Raw genomic sequence first — 21,840 nt, 5'->3', positions numbered from 1 at the left:
TCCTGGGGGGCTAATTCCCCAGGATAGTTCATATCTCCCTGACAATGCTGTGGTGGTAATGAACAGGTACTTGTCAGAGTTGCCACAGTTGTTTTGGGCTCTCTGTCAGATGCAGCAGCTGGGGTTCAAAGGTGGCCCAGAGAGTGTATTCAGCCGGGCATTGCCAGACAGACGGCTGTCATGTCCCTCTCCCATAGATTCAAAATGGTGAACGGAAAGCCTACGCTTTGAAAAGCAAGGAGCTGACAGGGCCAACAAAAGGGGTCATCTTTCTGGAAATAGACGTGATTTTTAACGCTGTAAGTCTCTTTCTTTTCCTCCTCCCCTGTTTTCCTAGTTTGTCCCCCCTCCACACTCCAGCATCATCGTCTTTCTGTTTGTCCCCCCCCCTCCACACTCCAGCACCATCGTCTTTCTGTTTGTCCCCACCCTCCACACTACAGCACCATCGTCTTTCTGTTTGTCCCCACCCTCCACACTACAGCACCATCGTCTTTCTGTTTGTCCCCACCCTCCACACTACAGCACCATCGTCTTTCTGTTTGTCCCCACCCTCCACACTAAAGCACCATCGTCTTTCTGTTTGTCCCCCTCCACCCTCCACACTCCAGCACCATCGTCTTTCTGTTTGTCCCCACCCACCCTCCACACTCCAGCACCATCGTCTTTCTGTTTGTCCCCACCCTCCACACTACAGCACCATCGTCTTTCTGTTTGTCCCCACCCTCCACACTCCAGCACCATCGTCTTTCTGTTTGTCCCCACCCTCCACACTACAGCACCATCGTCTTTCTGTTTGTCCTCCCCCTCCACACTCCAGCACCATCGTCTTTCTGTTTGTCCCCCTCACCCTCCACACTCCAGCACCATCGTCTTTCTGTTTGTCCCCCCACCCTCCACACTCCAGCACCATCGTCTTTCTGTTTGTCCCCCCCCACCCTCCACACTCCAGCACCATCGTCTTTCTGTTTGTCCCCACCCTTCACACTCCAGCACCATCGTCTTTCTGTTTGTCCCCCTCCACCCTCCACACTCCAGCACCATCGTCTTTCTGTTTGTCCCCACCCTCCACACTCCAGCACCATCGTCTTTCTGTTTGTCCCCACCCTCCACACTACAGCACCATCGTCTTTCTGTTTGTCCCCACCCTCCACACTCCAGCACCATCGTCTTTCTGTTTGTCCCCACCCTCCACACTCCAGCACCATCGTCTTTCTGTTTGTCCCCCTCCACCCTCCACACTCCAGCACCATCATCTTTCTGTTTGTCCCCACCCTCCACACTCCAGCACCATCGTCTTTCTGTTTGTCCCCACCCTCCACACTCCAGCACCATCGTCTTTCTGTTTGTCCCCACCCTCCACACTCCAGCACCATCGTCTTTCTGTTTGTCCCCACCCTCCACACTCCAGCACTATCGTCTTTCTGTTTGTCCCCACCCTCCACACTCCAGCACCATCGTCTTTCTGTTTGTCCCCACCCTCCACACTCCAGCACCATCGTCTTTCTGTTTGTCCCCACCCTCCACACTCCAGCACCATCTTCTTTCTGTTTGTCCCCACCCTCCACACTCCAGCACTATCGTCTTTCTGTTTGTCCCCACCCTCCACACTCCAGCACCATCTTCTTTCTGTTTGTCCCCACCCTCCACACTCCAGCACCATCTTCTTTCTGTTTGTCCCCACCCTCCACACTCCAGCACCATCGTCTTTCTGTTTGTCCCCACCCTCCACACTCCAGCACCATCGTCTTTCTGTTTGTCCCCACCCTCCACACTCCAGCACCATCGTCTTTCTGTTTGTCCCCACCCTCCACACTACAGCACCATCGTCTTTCTGTTTGTCCCCACCCTCCACACTACAGCACTATCGTCTTTCTGTTTGTCCCCACCCACCCTCCACACTACAGCACCATCGTCTTTCTGTTTGTCCCCACCCTCCACACTCCAGCACTATCGTCTTTCTGTTTGTCCCCACCCACCCTCCACACTACAGCACCATCGTCTTTCTGTTTGTCCCCACCCTCCACACTACAGCACCATCGTCTTTCTGTTTGTCCCCACCCTCCACACTCCAGCACTATCGTCTTTCTGTTTGTCCCCACCCTCCACACTCCAGCACCATCGTCTTTCTGTTTGTCCTCCCTCCCCTGGCGTCTCTTGTCGCCCGTCCTCGTCTTCACTTAAATGATCAAAAACTCCCACTCAGCCGCCTTTGTTCGCCCATTCGTTGTCACTGTGTGTGTCCTGCTGGCGGCCATCTTAGTGCTGTGTGTGAGGGAGAGGGCTCTCACTGTAGTCTGTGACGTGTGGCGCTACTCTCAACATCATATCTGCATGTAGTCAAGACAGTCCATTCAGTTAGAGATCTATGCCATATTGTGTTATTGCGATAATATCCCACCACAGGCTGTGTGTTTAAATGTGTTTATTATTCCCACACCAGGTAAAGGCAGGTCTCATGACGTTGATACCCAAAGAGCAGAAATACATAGAGGATGAGCCCAGAGTGTCCAAACAGGTAGGTTAACACCACCACCCTCCACTCTGTTGCCCCATTTAGCTCAGCATCTACTACAGTCCCCCATTAAATGAGATATTTTAACAAAACTCAACCAGTCTTGAGTGGCATCTTGTGAGGCCACAACAGTGTGGGCAAGAGTGAGAGAAAACATCCCTCCACCCCCCACCCCCCTCCTCCTCCACCCTCCTCGCTGCTTTACTGTGAGCGGAGAATAGAAATGTCAAGCTGTCAACTCTGGGGGTGTATAAGTAGATTGGCCATCCTTAGTTGGCCCTCTGTGCCACTGCTGCTTTGCACTTCATTGTCACACCGCTCAATGTGGCGGACTCACAAAGGGCTGAATCGCGGGGGCTGGCCCACATCAGACATGTCACATAAACGTTGTTTGGGCTGAGCAGTCACCCGCTCCCACACCCTTTTGTCTCTCTCCTCTTCTTTCTCTCTCTCACTCTATCTCTCTCTCTGTGTGTGCTAAAAGATGCACACTCTGCACTTTCCCCTGTGTGGTGTGAACCTCCCTGTCCACCCTCCCTGTTCGCTCCTCTCTGTTTTCATCTGTACTTCACCTCTGACTCATAGAGATGCCCCATGTCAGCATCTCTGAATGATGATGTCATTGATGGCTTTAGAGAGATTGCCCCGTGAGGGCTCTTTTGTGTGGGGCTAGTCCCTGCTGTGGCCGCTGTCTGTTCTTACAAACACAAGACCCCCAAAACCCAAAGTAGCCAGTCAAATACAGACATTATATTACATTACAATTCCACTATTCAGCAGTTGATATCTGCATTCATTAAACTACCATGGCCAGGAGCAAAGCAGGAACAACTCCAGGCTGTAGTTATAACAGTAACCAGAGTTTGTCCTGGTGTGGTCATATCATCCTGGGAAAACTCCTGGGCCTAGATATAACTACTAATGTTGGTATAGGAAGTACATTTGAGAGAGAGAGAGATAGTTTACAGTAGTCCCTCTGCTGCTAGTTACAGTAGTGTGATCAAAGCGTGGCCGTGTGCAGGGATGTGGGTGACTCAGAGTGCTGTTGTCTTCAGGGGGTGGATGTCCCCACCAGGACACCGTAGACTCACAGTCATTCTCAGTTCACCACTACTCTACCTTGAATAATGAATTAGGCAGTGGTCTAAAAATACAACTACCTCTAAATGTCCCAGAATCCTCTTAAAGACACATCAGAATAACACCTTCCCTCTTCGGGGACTACTTCCTGGATGCGTTTTCTTCTGTAATGTTGTTTTGGTATTTTGTGATTGGAACACAGCGGAATGGGACTGTGGTGCTTTCATCATCTGTGGCCAGATGCCTGCCTGAACTCCTTAGGGATGTGAAATCATCACGGGCTGTTAACACTATTACTATGACTCGCCTTCGGCTAAAGAGACTTAAAGAGACACAGCTTCAGTGAACATGACTTGATTTAGTGATTAAGTTTCTTATAGTCTCAGCATTTCGTTAACAATATTGTGCCAGTACTTGACCAACACTAGGCTGGCAAAATGATGGGATTTCAGAGACCAGATGACATATTGTCCTTGTTGCCATTTGCCCATTACATTGCCATTATTATGGCCTTAAGAAGCTTTGTACCACGGCTTGGCTAAATACTAAATTCTGATTAGTTGAGAGGGTGTTGATTACATACAATTACATAACGAACTCTAGAATGAGAGTTGACTAAATACAAGTTGATTCCTCGACTCCTTGCCCATCCACCGTCATTAACGGGATTAGTAATATATATGTTTATATTCTTAATTCCATTCCTTTACTGGATTTGTGTGTATTGGGTATATGTTGTGTAATTTGTTAGATATTACTGCACTGTCAGAGCTAGAAGCACAAGCGTTTTGCTACACCCGCAATAATCTGCTAAAAATGTGTATGTGACCAATAACATTTGATTGTCATGTTTTTGACTGCTTATGTCACCTCTGTGCTCTGTCCAGTTGCTTCTGCAAAACTTCAACAGAGTGAGACGATGCATCCTGTTCCTCATCAACGCCGGCTGCTACATCAACAGCTGCTTCGAATGGGACTCAACTCAGAGGAGCATCTGTTCCTTCCTGGTACTAATGCATACATTTACATGTACACACAGACATACTCACCGGTTCCTTCCTGGTACTAATGCATACATTTACATGTACACACAGACATACTCACCGGTTCCTGCCTGGTACTAATGCATACATTTACATGTACACACAGACATACTCACCGGTTCCTGCCTGGTACTAATGCATACATTTACATGTACACACAGACATACTCACCGGTTCCTGCCTGGTACTAATGCATACATTTACATGTACACACAGACATACTCACCGGTTCCTGCCTGGTACTAATGCATACATTTACATGTACACACAGACATACTCACCGGTTCCTTCCTGGTACTAATGCATACATTTACATGTACACACAGACATACTCACCGGTTCCTTCCTAGTACTAATGCATACATTTACATGTACACACAGACATACTCACCGGTTCCTTCCTGGTACTAATGCATACATTTACATGTACACACAGACATACTCACCGGTTCCTTCCTGGTACTAATGCATACATTTACATGTACACACAGACATACTCACCGGTTCCTTCCTGGTACTAATGCATACATTTACATGTACACACAGACATACTCACCTGCCACTTTCTGGTATTTACCCTTTAGAAATACAGTATGCAAATACATATACATAGACCCATGTCTGTTATAAACACACACATACCTGCAACTGCTCACACGTAGCTGCTTCAAACAATAGATGGTACTTACAGTATATACTCTTAACCAATAGATGGTACTTATATACTCAAAATCAATATATGGTACTTATATACTCATATATATGTCACAAAACCCACGCTCTGAAATAGTAGAAGTATACCACTCAGTATACCTACCTGAACCAGGGTAAGGAAGGCCCCTCAACAAATAACCAACCAATCTAAGGCCTAAGAGACAATATTATGTCTCTCTCTGTCTCTTTAGCTATCTCTCTCTATTCCTCTCTCTGTCTCTCTGTCGCTCTCTCTCTGTTCCTCTCTCTGTCTCTCTCTGTTCCTCTCTCTGTCTCTCTCTGTTCCTCTCTGTCTCTCTGTATCTCTCTCTCTGTTCCTCTCTGTCTCTCTGTCGCTCTCTCTCTGTTTCTCTCTCTGTCTCTCTCTGTTCCTCTCTCTGTCTCTCTCTGTTCCTCTCTGTCTCTCTCTCTCTCTGTTCCTCTCTGTCTCTCTGTCGCTCTCTCTCTGTTCCTCTCTGTCGCCTCTCTCTCTGTTCCTCTCTCTGTCTCTCTGTCGCTCTCTCTCTGTTCCTCTCTCTGTCTCTCTGTCGCTCTCTCTCTGTTCCTCTCTCTGTCTCTCTGTCGCTCTCTCTCTGTTCCTCTCTGTCTCTCTGTCGCTCTCTCTGTTCCTCTCTCTGTCTCTCTGTCGCTCTCTCTGTTCCTCTCTCTGTCTCTCTGTCGCTCTCTCTCTGTTCCTCTCTCTGTCTCTCTCTGTTCCTCTCTCTGTCTCTCTGTCGCTCTCTCTCTGTTCCTCTCTGTCTCTCTCTCTCTGTTGCTCTCTGTCTCTCTGTAGCTCTCTCTCTGTTCCTCTCTCTGTCTCTCTCTGTTCCTCTCTCTGTCTCTCTCTGTTCCTCTCTCTCTGTCTCTTGAGCTATCTCTCTCTCTCTGTTCCTCTCTCTCTCTGTTCCTCTCTGTCTCTCTCTCTGTGTTCCTCTCTCTGTCTCTCTGTCGCTCTCTCTCTGTTCCTCTCTGTCTCTCTGTATCTCTCTCTCTGTTCCTCTCTGTCGCCTCTCTCTCTGTTCCTCTCTGTCTCTCTGTAGCTCTCTCTGTTCCTCTCTCTGTCTCTCTCTGTTCCTCTCTCTCTCTCTCTGTTCCTCTCTCTCTCTCTGTTCCTCTCTCTCTCTCTGTTCCTCTCTCTCTGTCTCTCTCTGTTCCTCTCTCTGTCTCTCTCTGTTCCTCTCTCTCTGTCTCTTGAGCTTTCTCTCTCTGTTCCTCTCTCTCTCTCTGTTCCTCTCTCTCTGTCTCTTGAGCTATCTCTCTCTGTTCCTCTCTGTCTCTCTGTCGCTCTCTCTCTGTTCCTCTCTGTCTCTCTGTATCTCTCTCTCTGTTCCTCTCTCTCTCTCTCTCTTCTCTCTCTCTCTCTCTCTCTCTCTCTCTCTCTGTTCCTCTCTCTCTCTTTGTTCCTCTCTCTGTCTCTGTAGCTCTCTCTCTGTTCCTCTCTGTCTCTCTGTAGCTCTCTCTCTCTGTTCCTCTCTGTCTCTCTGTATCTCTCTCTCTGTTCCTCTCTCTCTCTCTGTTCCTCTCTCTCTGTCTCTTGAGCTATCTCTCTCTGTTCCTCTCTGTCTCTCTGTCGCTCTCTCTCTCTGTTCCTCTCTCTCTCTCTCTCTCTGTTCCTCTCTCTCTCTGTTCCTCTCTCTCTGTCTCTTGAGCTATCTCTCTCTGTTCCTCTCTCTCTCTCTTTATCTCTCTCTCTGTTCCTCTCTCTTTATCTGTCTCTCTTTATCTCTCTCTCTGTTCCTCTCTCTTTATCTCTCTCTCTCTCTGTTCCTCTCTCTGTCTCTCTCTGTTCCTCTCTCTGTCTCTCTTTATCTCTCTCTCTGTTCCTCTCTCTTTAACTGTCTCTCTTTATCTCTCTCTGTTCCTCTCTCTTTATCTCTCTCTCTCTCTCTCTGTTCCTCTCTCTGTCTCTCTTTATCTCTCCCTATCTTTCTCTTCTCTCTCTCTCTCTCTCTCTCTCTCTCTCTCTCTCTCTCTCTCTCTCTCTCTCTCTCTCTCTCTTTCTCTCTCGCTCTCTCTCTCTCACTCTGTATCTCTGTACCTCTGTATCTCTCTCTCTCTCTCTCCCCAATTAATTTTCAATTGAAGGGCTTTTTTGGCATGGGAAACATGTTTAGTGAAATAGAAATAGATAATTAACAAAAGTGAAATAAACAATAAAGTGAACATTACACTCACAAAAGTTCCAAAATAATAAAGACATTTGTGCAAATATGTTTATGTTTTTTGTTTATGTTTTTGGACTCAGATTTTATAGTTGTCGTTTGAAGTCAAGTATATGCTAGTATGGGTAGGTAACAGTGTTTTGAGTGTGGGGATGTTGGCCATAAGCGAGAAGGCGGAGAGTGGGACGCAGGTGGTCCTTATAAGCATGGGCCCACTGATATAGGGAGAGGTGGGCCGACAGTGGTAGAGCAGCCACAAGCACCTGTTGCTGAGCAACAAGTTGTTTGTGTTGAGGGTACATAGTTGCAGCTTGTACCAGAGGGGAACATAGCATCTGATGTGCAGCAGAAAAATAGTGTTGTAGGATGTAAGGATGGATCTGGGGGGCCATTTCCCCAGACCGGTGAGGAGATGCCCAGTACGAGTAATGGGGTACAGGAGGGGGTTCAGGTTGGGCTAGTCTCCCAGGCAGGGGAGGAGATGCCCAGTACGAGTAATGGGGTACAGGAGGGGGTTCAGGTTGGGCTAGTCTCCCAGGCAGGGGAGGAGATGCCCGGTACGAGTAATGGGGTACAGGAGGGGGTTCAGGTTGGGCTAGTCTCCCAGGCAGGGGAGGAGATGCCCGGTACGAGTAATGGGGTACAGGAGGGGGTTCAGGTTGGGCTAGTCTCCCAGGCAGGGGAGGAGATGCCCGGTACGAGTAATGGGGTAGGAGGGGTTCAGGTGGGCTAGTCTCCCAGGCAGGGGAGGAGATGCCCAGTACGAGTAATGGGGTACAGGAGGGGTTCAGGTTGGGCTGTCTCCCAGGCAGGGGAGGAGATGCCCGGTACGAGTCATGGGGTACAGGAGGGGGTTCAGGTTGGGCTAGTCTCCCAGGCAGGGGAGGAGATGCCCGGTACGAGTAATGGGGTACAGGAGGGGGTTCAGGGTGGGCTAGTCTCTCAGGCAGGGGAGGAGATGCCCAGTACGAGTAATGGGGTGTAAGTGGGGAGTGTTGAGAGGAATGTGACAGAGGGGAGTCAGGGGTCCAGGGCCTCAGTTGAGGAGGATCAGGAGAGGGATCTGGACATGTCTGATATCCCTGTTGATGTGAGAGCAGCCGGAGAGGACTCAATTTACAATCTAGGTGAGGAAAATGGGTTCCTGGACTGGACTTCTGGGAAATCTGTTAAATATGTTTTTCATGTTGTTATGTTTGTGAGGTCAGCTGTGGTGTTACAGAAGATGGTGGGGTTAGACCAGTTGATTGTGAAGAAGCGTTTCTGCTTGAGGAAATGTGTTACTGCTGTCATGGCAGCAAAAGGTGATGGGAAACGTGGTAAGGATAAGAAAATCTTAAAACAGTGATAATTATCATTTCTCATAGGGTGCTTTTCTCTTTGTCTGGTTTCTCTGTGGTTTCTTCTGTTTTTCCTTTCTCTTCTCTATATGGAGGTACTAAGAGTAGATTCTCTCAATATTAATGGGGGAAGGGACAGGAATAAGAGTGGAAGGGACAGGAATAAAAGGGCTTGGGTATTAGAAGTAATACAACAGAAAAGGCTTAATGTAGTTTTTCTAATGAGGTTGACGAGGGTATGTGGTGGGAGGGGCAGCATGTACTCAGTCATGGTACTAATTTCAGTGCTGGGATGGCAATTTTGTGGAATCTACAACAGAGATTGTCAAGGGTCGGGTTTTATTGGTCAAGGCGGATGTTATATGTACAGTTGAAGTCGGAGGTTTACATACACTTAGGTTGGAGTCATTAAAACTTGTTTTTCAACCACTCCACAAATTACTTGCAAACTATAGTTTTGGCAAGTTGGTTAGGACATCTACTTTGTGCATGACACAAGTCATTTTTCCAACAATTGTTTACAGAAAGATTATTTCACTTATAATTCACTGCATCACAATTCCAGTGGATCTGAAGTTTACATACACTAAGTTGACTGTGCTTTTAAACAGCTTGGAAAATTCCAGAAAATTGTCATGTCTCTAGAAGCTTCTGATAGGCTAATTGACATAATTTGAGTCAATTGGAGTTGTACCTGTGGATGTATTTCAAGGCCTACCTACTTAGTGCCTCTTTGCTTGACATCTTGGGAAAATCAAAAGAAATCAGCCAAGACATCAGAAATAAATTTTAGACCTCCACAAGTTTGGTTCATCCTTGGGAGCAATTTCTAAATGCCTGAAGGTACCACATTCATCTGTACAAACAATAGTACGGAAGTATAAACACCATGGGACCACGCAGCCATCATACCGCTCAGGAAGGAGACGTGTTCTGTCTCCTAGGGATGAACGTACTTTGGTGTGAAAAGTGCAAATCTATCCTAGAACAACAGCAAAGGACCTTGTGAAGATGCTGGAGGAAACAGGTACAAAAGTATCTATATCCACAGTAAAAACGAGTCCTATATCGACATAACCTGAAAGGCCGCTCAGCAAGGAAGAAGCCACTGCGACAAAACCGCCATAAAAAAGCCAGACTACGGTTTGCAACTGTACCTGGGGACAAAGATCATACTTTTTGAAGAAATGTCCTCTGGTCTGATGAAACAAAAATAGAACTGTTTGGCCATAATGACCATCGTTATGTTTGGAGGAAAAAGGGGGAGGCTTGCAAGCCAAAGAACACCATCCCAACCATAAAGCACGGGTGTGGCAGCATCATGTTGTGGGTGGCTTTGCTGCAGGAGGGACTGGTGCACTTCACAAAATAGATGGCATCATGAGGAGGGAAATGATGTGGATATATTGAAGAAACATCTCAAGACATCAGTCAGGAAGTTAAATCGTGGTCGTAAATGGGTCTTCCAAATGGACAATGACCCCAAGCGTACCTCCGTAGTTGTGGCAAAATGGCTTAACCAGTCCCACCTGGCCAACTACAGAATTATAAATATTGAACTTTCATAAAACCATAAGTGTAGTGCATCAAAATAAAGGTTAACTTGTTGTTAATCCAGCTGCTGTGTCAGATTTCAAAAAAGCTTTATGGCAAAAGCAAAAGCACACCATGGCAAAAGCACACCATGGCAAAAGCACACCATGGCAAAAGCACACCATGGCAAAAGCACACCATGGCAAAATGTCATATCATAAAAACTCAGTTCATGCAATAAGCACCAGTTTCCTCCATCAAAATGCATACAAAATGAAAAACATATTTCAAACAGGCAGGTGCACCATTAAACGAAAATTTAAGACGGAGAATCATTGTCTTTACTGAAATAAAAGAACGATATAAGCCTAAATGCCTTACCTTTGATGATCTTCTTCTAAAGACTGGCACATCTAAAGCCCTAGGTCCCAGATACATCACATAAAACAGTGGTCATTTTTTTTGTTTTCGATAATGTCCTTCTTTATATCCATAAAATTATTTGCTATCAGTTCAGCTGGCAGGCAGTTTTTGGGCACGCTCAATAAGCCCCTACCCAAGAGAGGTTAAGGACAAGAAAGTTATTGGAGTGTCCCACAAAGCCCTCCATCAAAATGCAAAACTGAAAAAGCGTCTGCAAGCATGGAGGCCTACAAACCTGACTCAGTTACACCAGCTTTGTCCGGAGGAATGTGCCAAAATTCACCCAACTTATTGTGGGAAGCTTGTGGAAGGCTACCCGAAACGTTTGACCCAAGTTAAAAAATGTAAAGGCAATGCTACCAAATACTAATTGAGTGTATGTAAACTTCTGACTCACTGGGAATGTGTTGAAAGAAATAAAAGCTGAATAATTCCCTCTGCTATTATTCTGACATTTCACATTCTTAAAATAAAGTGGTGATCCTAACTGACCTATTACAGGGAATTTTTACTTGGATTAAATATCAGGAATTGTGAAAAACCGAGTTTAAATGTATTTGGCTAAGGTGTATGTAAACTTCAGACTTCAGCTGTATATAAAAAAAATGTATTCTCCTGATGAGCGTACAGCGCATATTGCTGTATTTGATCAAATAAAGGAAACCTTAAGACAGTGTGACCAAGAGGGGTGTATGGTTTTAGGGGGGGACTGGAACAGTGGATTTTACTGTTGATTGCACTGCTGAATGACTTTACCTGCGGTCAGCTACTCGTCTGTCTGGTCTATTAACTACGGTTGAGCTTTTTGATATGTGGAGAGTAAGAAAAATGGAGGGCTATTAAATGGAATTTTGAGTCATTGAGACAATGGTGGGAGGTTGGGAAGGCCCAAATAGGTGGGTTTTTTCAACCGTATACTTCTCTGTCTCGTATTGAAGTTAAAGAGAACAGGACAGTTGCTCACTCAGAATGACCTCAGACTAGTAATGAACTTACAGTACAGGAGACATGAACTGAGGTCGTTTTTACATGAAAGAGTGAAGGGTGACTTGATTAGGTCTCGCTTTGCTACCCTCAAAGATATGGATGCTCCTAGCGTTTTTTTTTTTATACCTGGGGCAGTCGACATTGCAACACAAACACCTTCTTCTCCCTGATGGAAAGGTGACCACGGATGACGGTGAGATGTGCCAACACGTGGATTTCTACTCTTTGTGCTGAACAGTTGTGACATGGATTTCCTCATTTGGGCCCTGAGCAGACAGCTGCTTTGAACTCTGACATTACTGACATCAGGCCAAGCCCCTGGCATCAACGGTTTACAATCTGATTTCTAGAAGCACTTTTGGAGGTCTCTTGTTGTGGATTTTTATGAAGTGGTGTGTGTGTCTTTTCACGAGGGTTCTCTTCCTGTATCCTGTCAACATGGTGTGCTGTCATTGTTGCCATACCACAATCTTATTTTGGGGCCGATATTAAATAAAGGTTCTACTGTAGGTAGCGTTACCTACCACTAGTCGGCTGTACCTATGCCAAAACTTGTTTTCTTTTCTTTAAAAAAAATAGTGAACCAACATGTTTTCCCATGGCTGTCTTGTCTCTCTGCAGCAGACAAATATATGGTGAGCAATATGTTTGTAACAAAAAACTCAATAAAATCACAGTATCAAATCACAATACATATTGTATCGACATCTAAGTATCGTGATGATCCCTGGCAATTCCCAGCTCTAGTACAAACTGCATAGTCTTTACACCCTGTGGTATAGCATGGCATGCTGCCGTGTGTTCAATCTGAAGACGCATATGCTTGGCTATCACCACACCTGACCCAAACACCACTTTGTCCGATTTTTACACAGGTTATTATGTGTGCGAAATATTGATATGAGCATTCTGCCTGTCTGTGTTAGCATTTAGCACTGCAGTTTGAAGACGCTGTAGCTAGTGAGTTAAAGAAAGGTGTTCTTTACATTCTCAGATTCCTGGTGGAAGGTGTCTAACGTTATGACTGTGTCCCCAGAGGAACATGAGATATGGCTCCCTTCTTGTCTCTCTCTCTCTCTCTCTCTCTCTCTCTCTCTCTCTCTCTCTCTCTCTCTCTCTCTCTCTCTCTCTCTCTCTCTCTCTCTCTCTCTCTCTCTCTCTCTCTCTCTCTCTCTCTCTCTCTCTGTCTCTCTCTGTCTCTCTCTCTTGCGACGTGTAACAATGTGCAAATTGGAAGTGCAGCTCAGTTCCTACCTCATTTTGTGGGCCGTGTTCACTTTCTCAATAGCAAGACTATACTCACTGAGTCTGTATATAGTCAAAGATTTCCTTTATTTTAGGTCAGTCACAGTTGTCAGCTTTTCTGCCACTGTGTACTCTCTGTTTAGGGCCAAATAGCATTCTAGTTTGCTCTGTTTTTTTGTTAATTATTTCGCATGTGTAATTCTTCCAGCGCCAACCCACACCATAACCCTAACCTTAACACTTACCATAACCCTAACCTTAACACTTACCATAACCCTGACCTTAACCATAACCCTAACCCTTACCATAACCTGTAACTCTAACCTAAACATAACCACTATAACCTCTTACCCTTACCCTCTCACACACACACACACACACACACACACACACACACACACACACACACACACACACACACACACACACACACACACACACACACACACACACACACACACACACACACACACACACACACACACACACACACACACAGCAATGTAATCCCTCTCTGTGTTAGATTAGTGTGCAGACAGATCCAGTCTAGTGAGCTAACAGGTACAAACCCTCTCTTACTCCCTCCAGTTTGTTCTTCCGCTCTCCTTCTCCCCGTATCTGTGCGCCTCATCCATTAGCGCCAACTGCGATTAGAGACGTGTGTGTGAGGTAACTGAGCCCCCCATCACACACCACCACAGCACCCCCACCCAGCCCCGTAGAGAACCAGCCACCGTTGCAGCATTGGCACAGTGGGCTGGGCTGGAGTTACCTCCCGTCCCGCGCCACGGGTGGTGCGTGTGGTGGTGGGGGGGGTAAGCTTCTGCTTCCTCTCTACCTGAACACCTGCAAGCTGAGACCCACCCACCCCCCATCCCCATCCCCTCCTTGTTTCTCCTCTCTCCATCGCTCTCATCCCCCCTTCCCTCTCTGCCTGTGAGCTGGGGCCATTGTGGGGGTTGGTGGTGTTGAGTTCTGTTTAGTGGCTCATGCCAGATCTCCCCGCAGCCCCTGAAAGACAAGGCTGTTATTGCTCCAGGGACCGCAGGCCTCAGCAACTCTTCCTCCAAACAAATTTGCTGTAACTTTATATGCAATTGGGCCATGAATTGGGAGCAAATAGAGCATGCTTTGTGATGCCCAGAAGGGTGAGGAGGGTAGGAGACGGGGGTTGTTTGGAAGGCAGTGGAAATGATACCAGGCTCTTTTATTTGGGGCGAAGTAGAACTCTTATCAGTGGAGGAGCCCCAGACAAGGGAGTTACTTCTGCAGGAAACTGGAGCACCTATCACCTGCTTTGCATTTAGATCAAAATAAAAAAGAGAAGAACCTATGCACACAGTCCTCTCCAGGTCCATGTAAATTGCTCCTTTGACTCCACTTGAGAAAGCTAGCTAACTTTTACCATCAGAAGTGTGCATTTTATTTTACCTTTATTTAACTAGGCCAGTCAGTTAAGAACAAATTCTTATTTACAATGACGGCCTACCCCGGCCAAACCCGGACAACCTGGGCCAATTGTGTGCCGCCCAATAGGACTCCCAATCACAGCCGGATGTAATACAGCCTGGAATCAAACCAGAGACTGTTGTGACGCCTCTTATACTGAGATGCAGTGCCTTAGACTGCTGCGCCACTCTGGAGACCTCTCCTGATGTTCTGCCCGAGAGCAATGGACAGCTTGAAATAGATCAACTAAACATGTTTTACTACCTTTCTCAATGAAAACATGAGGGAAAGTGAAATAAAATGACACGTTGATTCAGAGGACACTGTGGAGTCTGGGGTTTGGTTTTCATAGACAGAAGGACATCTGCAGATGGGGATGTGTTAATCAATTATCTCTGTTTTATTCTCATTCATGGACACCGTCGCTATTACAGGACATTTTGACCATTTGTGGGTGTCTTTGGTTAAGTGTCTATTACAGATTGCTTGTTGTTATGACATATTTGTTTATGACATATATTGACATATTTGTTTTTATGTTTTGGATGTGATATACAACTTCTTCTTACTAAACATAAAACAGCTCTTTGTCTCCCCGGCAGGGGGCAGTCTAGCACCACAGAACGGGACTGTCCTGTCCAGACAAATAGGACCCGTATAGGCTTCTTGTCAGAACATGACTTGTTCTTTATTTGCTATCTGATAGCGGACGGCTGGTATCTGGATGGATATCCATGTAGTAAAGATAAAGCCAACTTCACTCTGAAATCCAAACGTCAGCTGACTTCTGGAGAGGGGAGTTAGACTAGTACACGCTCAACGTACGCCAAAGCACTTCATACGTTCCCCAAGAGCTCCATATCCGAGCCGTAAAGCCGAGCAGTGGAGCACTGTTTCGTAAACCACATAGTGCCAAAACTATAAAGCCCCAATCTTCCACCTTCATCAAAATATAATAGATGAATGAAACACACATCTGTTCCTGATGGGATTATATTCCTAAATCTGTGCCTTGCTTTTGATAAGGGAATGACTTTTTATTTTTATGAATAGTATTTATTGTGTTGAAATGTAGTGTATATGGATTGACTACATATAAATGAAATAAGCATAGAGTGTTTATCTGTTCACTGTGTTTCCACTGTCTAGTAGTTTGTAGAAATAACCAAATGTTTTTTTTGGAATACTTCAAGTTTGCCTTATTGCTTTTTACAAATGTTTTATATCATGTTCAATGTGAACATATTCTTTTATAGAACAATAATCATGCAATGGAGGTAGGTACTGAAAAGTATTTTCAAAAGTTTTTCATTGAAGTACATTTTCTTACCTTATTTTGAATTCAGTGCTATTTTTCTAGGGCCGGTTTGCTTTCATTTGGAAACAACCCAAATATCTATTAGTTAGACCATATGCTTTGAGATGCCATCATTGACTCGATGTTAAAGCTGATACAGCTTCCATTTTGACATTCTTTAACATGAAAAATAATTTGAAAATAATTTTAATCCATATAACATAATTTGTTAAAGTAAATCAAATAAATGACTTAATAGCATTTTACACTGATGCCGTGTTGAGGGTGAGTTTAGTAGATAAAGGAAACAGTGGATTTCTCTCCTTTCAGTGTGCGACAAATAGGAGATGATCCTTAGCATTGTATTCTATTTTCTTCTATTTTATACCTATACTACCAGGAATAAACTATAGGGGGTTTATGTGATTCAACATATATATATATTTAACCTTTATTTAACTAGGCAAGTCAGTTAATAACACATTTTTATTTACAATGGCGGCCTACCCCGGCCAAACCCTCCCCTAACCCAGTGCCAATTGTGCGCCGCCCTATGGGACTCCCGATCACGGACAGTTGTGATACAGCCCGGGATCGAAACAGGGTCTGCAGTGACGCCTCTAGCACTGCGATGCAGTGCCTTAGACAGCTGCATGTTTGGAATGCAAACATGCATGTGCATGTCAAAACAGACGTTAAGGAAGGGATGGAGCAATCTGTGTGTCTCTAAGTCTAGCACTGCCACCCAAAACACCAGCCTGTGAGCTGTGTGTGTGTAGCTCTGAAAATACCTGTGTAGACACACACACACACACACACACACATACACTGTATAGCCATATGCCTGAGATTCTGTAAATGTTTTTTTCCTTTCTCCGGTCACAGACCTCCATGGCTGATTCCCTCTCCTTCCTCCCCAGGCAGAGAGAGTCTCAGTAGGGAAGCGATGGGGGAGGTCTCCCGGTCCTGGGGAAAGGTCCCGGCGTTGCAGTCTTCTCTCCCCAGCCGAGGGGCTGTGAGACGGGGCAGACTTGGCCTCTGATGGGCCGGGGTGTCGTGTTCCTCCAGCTGTCAGTCACAGCCTCGCCCAGAGCTAGAATAACTAAATGGGGAGGGATGAGGTGGACAACAGGTTAAATAACCCCAGGCAGAGGAAAACTAGACGGACACAGACACACACACCACACACCACACACCAGAGATACACACACACACACACACACACACACACACACACACACACACACACACACACACACACACACACACACACACACACACACACACACACACATGCACACACACACACACCAGAGATGCACACACACCAGAGACACACACACCACACACCTGCACACACACACACACACACACACACCAGAGATGCACACACACACACACACACACACACACACACACACACACACACACACACACACACACACACACACACACACACACACACACACACACACCACACACACGGACCACACACACACCACAGACACACACACACACACCACACACACACACACACACACACACACACACACACACACACACACACACACACACACACACACACACACACACACACCAGAGACGCACACACACCAGCCAGACACTGCAAAAGAGGGAGCTGTAATCATGTCTTACTCTATATCGTGACTTTGTAGGAGAATGTTAATGTATAGCAGACGTTCAACCAGGTTGGTATCTATACTGTATGTGTGAAGGTACAGTACCATTCAAAAGTTTGGACACACCTACTCATTCCAGGAAGTGTCTTTATTTTGACTGATTTCAACATTGCAGAATAGGAGTGAAGACATCAAAACTATGAAATAACACGGAATCATGTAGTAACCAAAAAAAGTGTTAAACAAATCAAACAATATTTTATATTTGAGATTCTTTAAAGTTGCCACCCTTTGCCTTGATGACAGCTTTGCACACTGTTGGCATTCTCTCAACCAGCCTCAGCAGGAAAGCGTGTCCATCAATCTTGAAAGAATCTCTACATATGCTTTTCCTTCACTCTGCGGTCCAATTCATCTCAATTGGGTTGATGTCGGGTGATTGTGGAGGCCAGGTCATCTGATGCAGCACTTGATCAAATAGCCCTTACACAGCCTGGAGGTGTGTTTTGGTTCATTGTCTTGTTGTTAAACAAATGATAGTCCTACTTAGCGCAAACCAGATGGGATGGCGCTTTTCTACAGAATGCTGTGGTAGCCATGCTAGTTAAGTGTGCCTTGAATTCTAAATAAATCACGGACAGTGTCACCAGCAAAGCACCCCCACACCATCACACCTCCTCCATGATTCACAGTGGGAACCACACATGTGGAGATCATCAGTTCACCTACTCTGCATCTCACAAAGACACAGAAAGCATAAATCTCAATTTTGGACTCGTCAGACCAAAGGACAGATTTCCCCCAGTATGTCCATTGCTCGTGTTTCTTGGACCAAGCAAGTTTCTTCTTCTTATTGATGTCTTTTAGTAGTGTTTTATTTCCCAGCAATTCGACCATTAAGGCCTGATTCACGCAGTCTCCTCTGAACAGTTGATGTTGAGATGTGTCTGTTACTTGAACTCTGTGAAGCATTTATTTGTGCTGCAATTTCTGAGGCTGGTAACTCTAACGAACTTATGCTCTGCAGCAGAGGTAACTCTGGGTCTTCCTTTCTTGTGGCGGTCCTCATGAGAGACAGTTTCATCATAGTGTTTGATGGTTTTTGCGACTGCACTTTCAAAGTTGTTGAAATTTTACGCATTGACTGACCTTCATGTCTTCAAGTAATGATTGACTGTCATTTCTCTTTGCTTATTTGAGCACCCCTACCTTGTCACAACACAACTGATTGGCTCAAATGCATTAAGAAGGGAAGAAATTCCACAAATTAACTTTTAACAAGGCACAACTGTTAATTGAAATGCATTCCAGGTGACTACCTCATGAAGAGTGTGCAAAGCTTTCATCAAGGCAAAGGGTAGCTACTTTGAAGAATGTCAAATATAAAATATATTTTGATTTGTTTAACACTTTTTTGGTTACTACATGATTCCATATGTGTTATTTCATAGTTTTGATGTCTTCACTATTATTCTACAATGTAGAAAATTGTTAAAATAAAGAAAAACCATGAAAAAAAAAAAACATGAGTAGGTGTGTCCAAACTTTTGACTGGTACTGTATATTTTGGTACAGCTGATGAATAGACAAAATATAACTGAATTGTATTTGTTTGGAGAAGTACATTTTTCCTGTTTTGCTTAAATACACAGGGTTCAGTATGATATGGTCTGTTTGCTGAAATATACAGGGCTGTCATTGAAAATAGGAATTTGTGCTTAACTGACTTGCTTAGTTAAATAAAGGTCAAATAAAATAGAGAGAGAACGCTATAGCCAATATAGTTTCAGCGCTCACTCTGCCAGTATGGTGTCAGCTCTCACTCAGCCAGTATGGTGTCAGCTCACACTCAGCCAGTATGGTGTCAGCTCTCATTCAGCCAGTATGGTGTCTGCTCACGTAAGGATATTGAAATATTAAGACGGGTACTGGATTTTTCTAGTAAGCACTCCTGAATTATTGAGGATTATTTTTCCAATTCCCTTAACAGACCTTTATTAAAGACAGAGAAAGAGGTAGAAACATTTTTTTTATATATTTTAGCTGTGGTGCTAAATTATGAATGAATTTCTATGTGTGTGCGCCTGGCATGCTGAGCGTGTGTGCATTGGGTTCTGGGGCTTTAAGGTGTAGGATGATGATCCACGGGGAGAGAAAGAGAGTCCAGTACACACCTGATCCAGTACACTAGTGTTAGGGCAGCGGTTGTAGAGGGAGGCAGCAGGAGGACAGAGAGTGGCTTTGTAGGTCAGTAGGGGGGAAGATGTTGAGGTATTATAGTCCGTTAAACGGGGGACAGAGAAGGTAAGGACTTACACGTTAAACGGGAGACAGAGAAGGTGAGGACTTACACATTAAACGGGAGACAGAGAAGGTGAGGACTTACACATTAAACGGGGGACAGAGAAGGTGAGAACTTACACGTTAAACGGGGGACAGAGAAGGTGAGGACTTACACATTAAACGGGGGACAGAGAAGGTGAGGACTTACACATTAAACGGGGGACAGAGAAGGTGAGGACTTACACATTAAACGACTACAGAGAAGGTGAGGACTTACACATTAAACGGGGGACAGAGAAGGTGAGGACTTACACATTAAACGGGAGACAGAGAAGGTGAGGACTTACACATTAAACGGGGGACAGAGAAGGTGAGAACTTACACGTTAAACGGGGGACAGAGAAGGTGAGGACTTACACATTAAACGGGGGACAGAGAAGGTGAGGACTTACACATTAAACGGGGGACAGAGAAGGTGAGGACTTACACATTAAACGACTACAGAGAAGGTGAGGACTTACACATTAAACGGGGGACAGAGAAGGTGAGGACTTACACGTTAAACGGGAGACAGAGAAGGTGAGGACTTACACGTTAAACGGGGGACAGAGAAGGTGAGGACTTACACATTAAACGGGAGACAGAGAAGGTGAGGACTTACACGTTAAACGACTACAGAGAAGGTGAGGACTTACACGTTAAACGGGGGACAGAGAAGGTGAGGACTTACACGTTAAACGGGAGACAGAGAAGGTGAGGACTTACACGTTAAACGGGGGACAGAGAAGGTGAGGACTTACACATTAAACGGGGGACAGAGAAGGTGAGGACTTACACGTTAAACGGGGGACAGAGAAGGTGAGGACTTACACATTAAACGGGGGACAGAGAAGGTGAGGACTTACACATTAAACGGGGGACAGAGAAGGTGAGGACTTACACATTAAACGGGGGACAGAGAAGGTGAGGACTTACACATTAAATGGGGGACAGAGAAGGTGAGGACTTACACATTAAACGGGAGACAGAGAAGGTGAGGACTTACACATTAAACGGGGGACAGAGAAGGTGAGGACTTACACGTTAAACGGGGGACAGAGAAGGTGAGGACTTACACATTAAACGGGGGACAGAGAAGGTGAGGACTTACACATTAAACGGGAGACAGAGAAGGTGAGGACTTACACATTAAACGGGAGACAGAGAAGGTGAGGACTTACACGTTAAACGGGGGACAGAGAAGGTGAGGACTTACACATTAAACGGGGGACAGAGAAGGTGAGGACTTACACGTTAAACGGGGGACAGAGAAGGTGAGGACTTACACATTAAACGGGGGACAGAGAAGGTGAGGACTTACACGTTAAACGGGGGACAGAGAAGGTGAGGACTTACACATTAAACGGGGGACAGAGAAGGTGAGGACTTACACATTAAACGGGGACAGAGAAGGTGAGGACTTACACATTAAACGGGGGACAGAGAAGGTGAGGACTTACACATTAAACGGGAGACAGAGAAGGTGAGGACTTACACGTTAAACGGGGGACAGAGAAGGTGAGGACTTACACATTAAACGGGGGACAGAGAAGGTGAGGACTTACACATTAAACGGGAGACAGAGAAGGTGAGGACTTACACATTAAACGGGGGACAGAGAAGGTGAGGACTTACACGTTAAACGGGGACAGAGAAGGTGAGGACTTACACGTTAAACGGGGACAGAGAAGGTGAGGACTTACACGTTAAACGGGGGACAGAGAAGGTGAGGACTTACACGTTAAACGGGGGACAGAGAAGGTGAGGACTTACACATTAAACGGGGGACAGAGAAGGTGAGGACTTACACATTAAACGGGAGACAGAGAAGGTGAGGACTTACACATTAAACGGGAGACAGAGAAGGTGAGGACTTACACGTTAAACGGGGGACAGAGAAGGTGAGGACTTACACATTAAACGGGGGACAGAGAAGGTGAGGACTTACACGTTAAACGGGGGACAGAGAAGGTGAGGACTTACACATTAAACGGGGGACAGAGAAGGTGAGGACTTACACGTTAAACGGGGGACAGAGAAGGTGAGGACTTACACATTAAACGGGGGACAGAGAAGGTGAGGACTTACACATTAAACGGGGGACAGAGAAG

At 45.6% G+C, this 21,840-nt stretch overlaps 1 protein-coding gene and 1 long non-coding RNA gene across 4 annotated transcripts in view; both read left to right on the top strand.

Annotated features, from left to right (window-relative positions):
• LOC118394024 (multiple C2 and transmembrane domain-containing protein 1) overlaps positions 1–21,840 on the top strand; it is a 288,690-nt gene that overhangs the window by 185,465 nt on the left and 81,385 nt on the right. For 2 of the 3 annotated variants that reach the window (XM_052461209.1, XM_052461208.1), the window contains exons 12-15: positions 198–299; positions 2,444–2,518; positions 4,483–4,602; positions 16,688–16,974. In XM_052461209.1, coding sequence (XP_052317169.1) covers positions 198–299; positions 2,444–2,518; positions 4,483–4,602; positions 16,688–16,786 — 396 coding nt within the window. In that variant the 3' untranslated portion in view covers positions 16,787–16,974. Of the gene's footprint in view, positions 1–197; positions 300–2,443; positions 2,519–4,482; positions 4,603–16,687; positions 16,975–21,840 lie in introns of those variants that run through there. The other variant, XM_052461210.1, reaches the window with a different exon arrangement.
• Positions 18,838–21,812, top strand: LOC127907224 (uncharacterized). Its single transcript, XR_008063790.1, has 4 exons — positions 18,838–19,711; positions 20,409–20,443; positions 20,689–20,898; positions 21,491–21,812. It is a non-coding gene; the product is annotated as an uncharacterized LOC127907224 (long non-coding RNA).

Source organism: Oncorhynchus keta, chromosome 14, assembly GCF_023373465.1.
Source record: "Oncorhynchus keta strain PuntledgeMale-10-30-2019 chromosome 14, Oket_V2, whole genome shotgun sequence".
NCBI classification, from domain to species: domain Eukaryota; kingdom Metazoa; phylum Chordata; class Actinopteri; order Salmoniformes; family Salmonidae; genus Oncorhynchus; species Oncorhynchus keta.
This window is presented reverse-complemented; position numbering and strand designations above follow the sequence as displayed.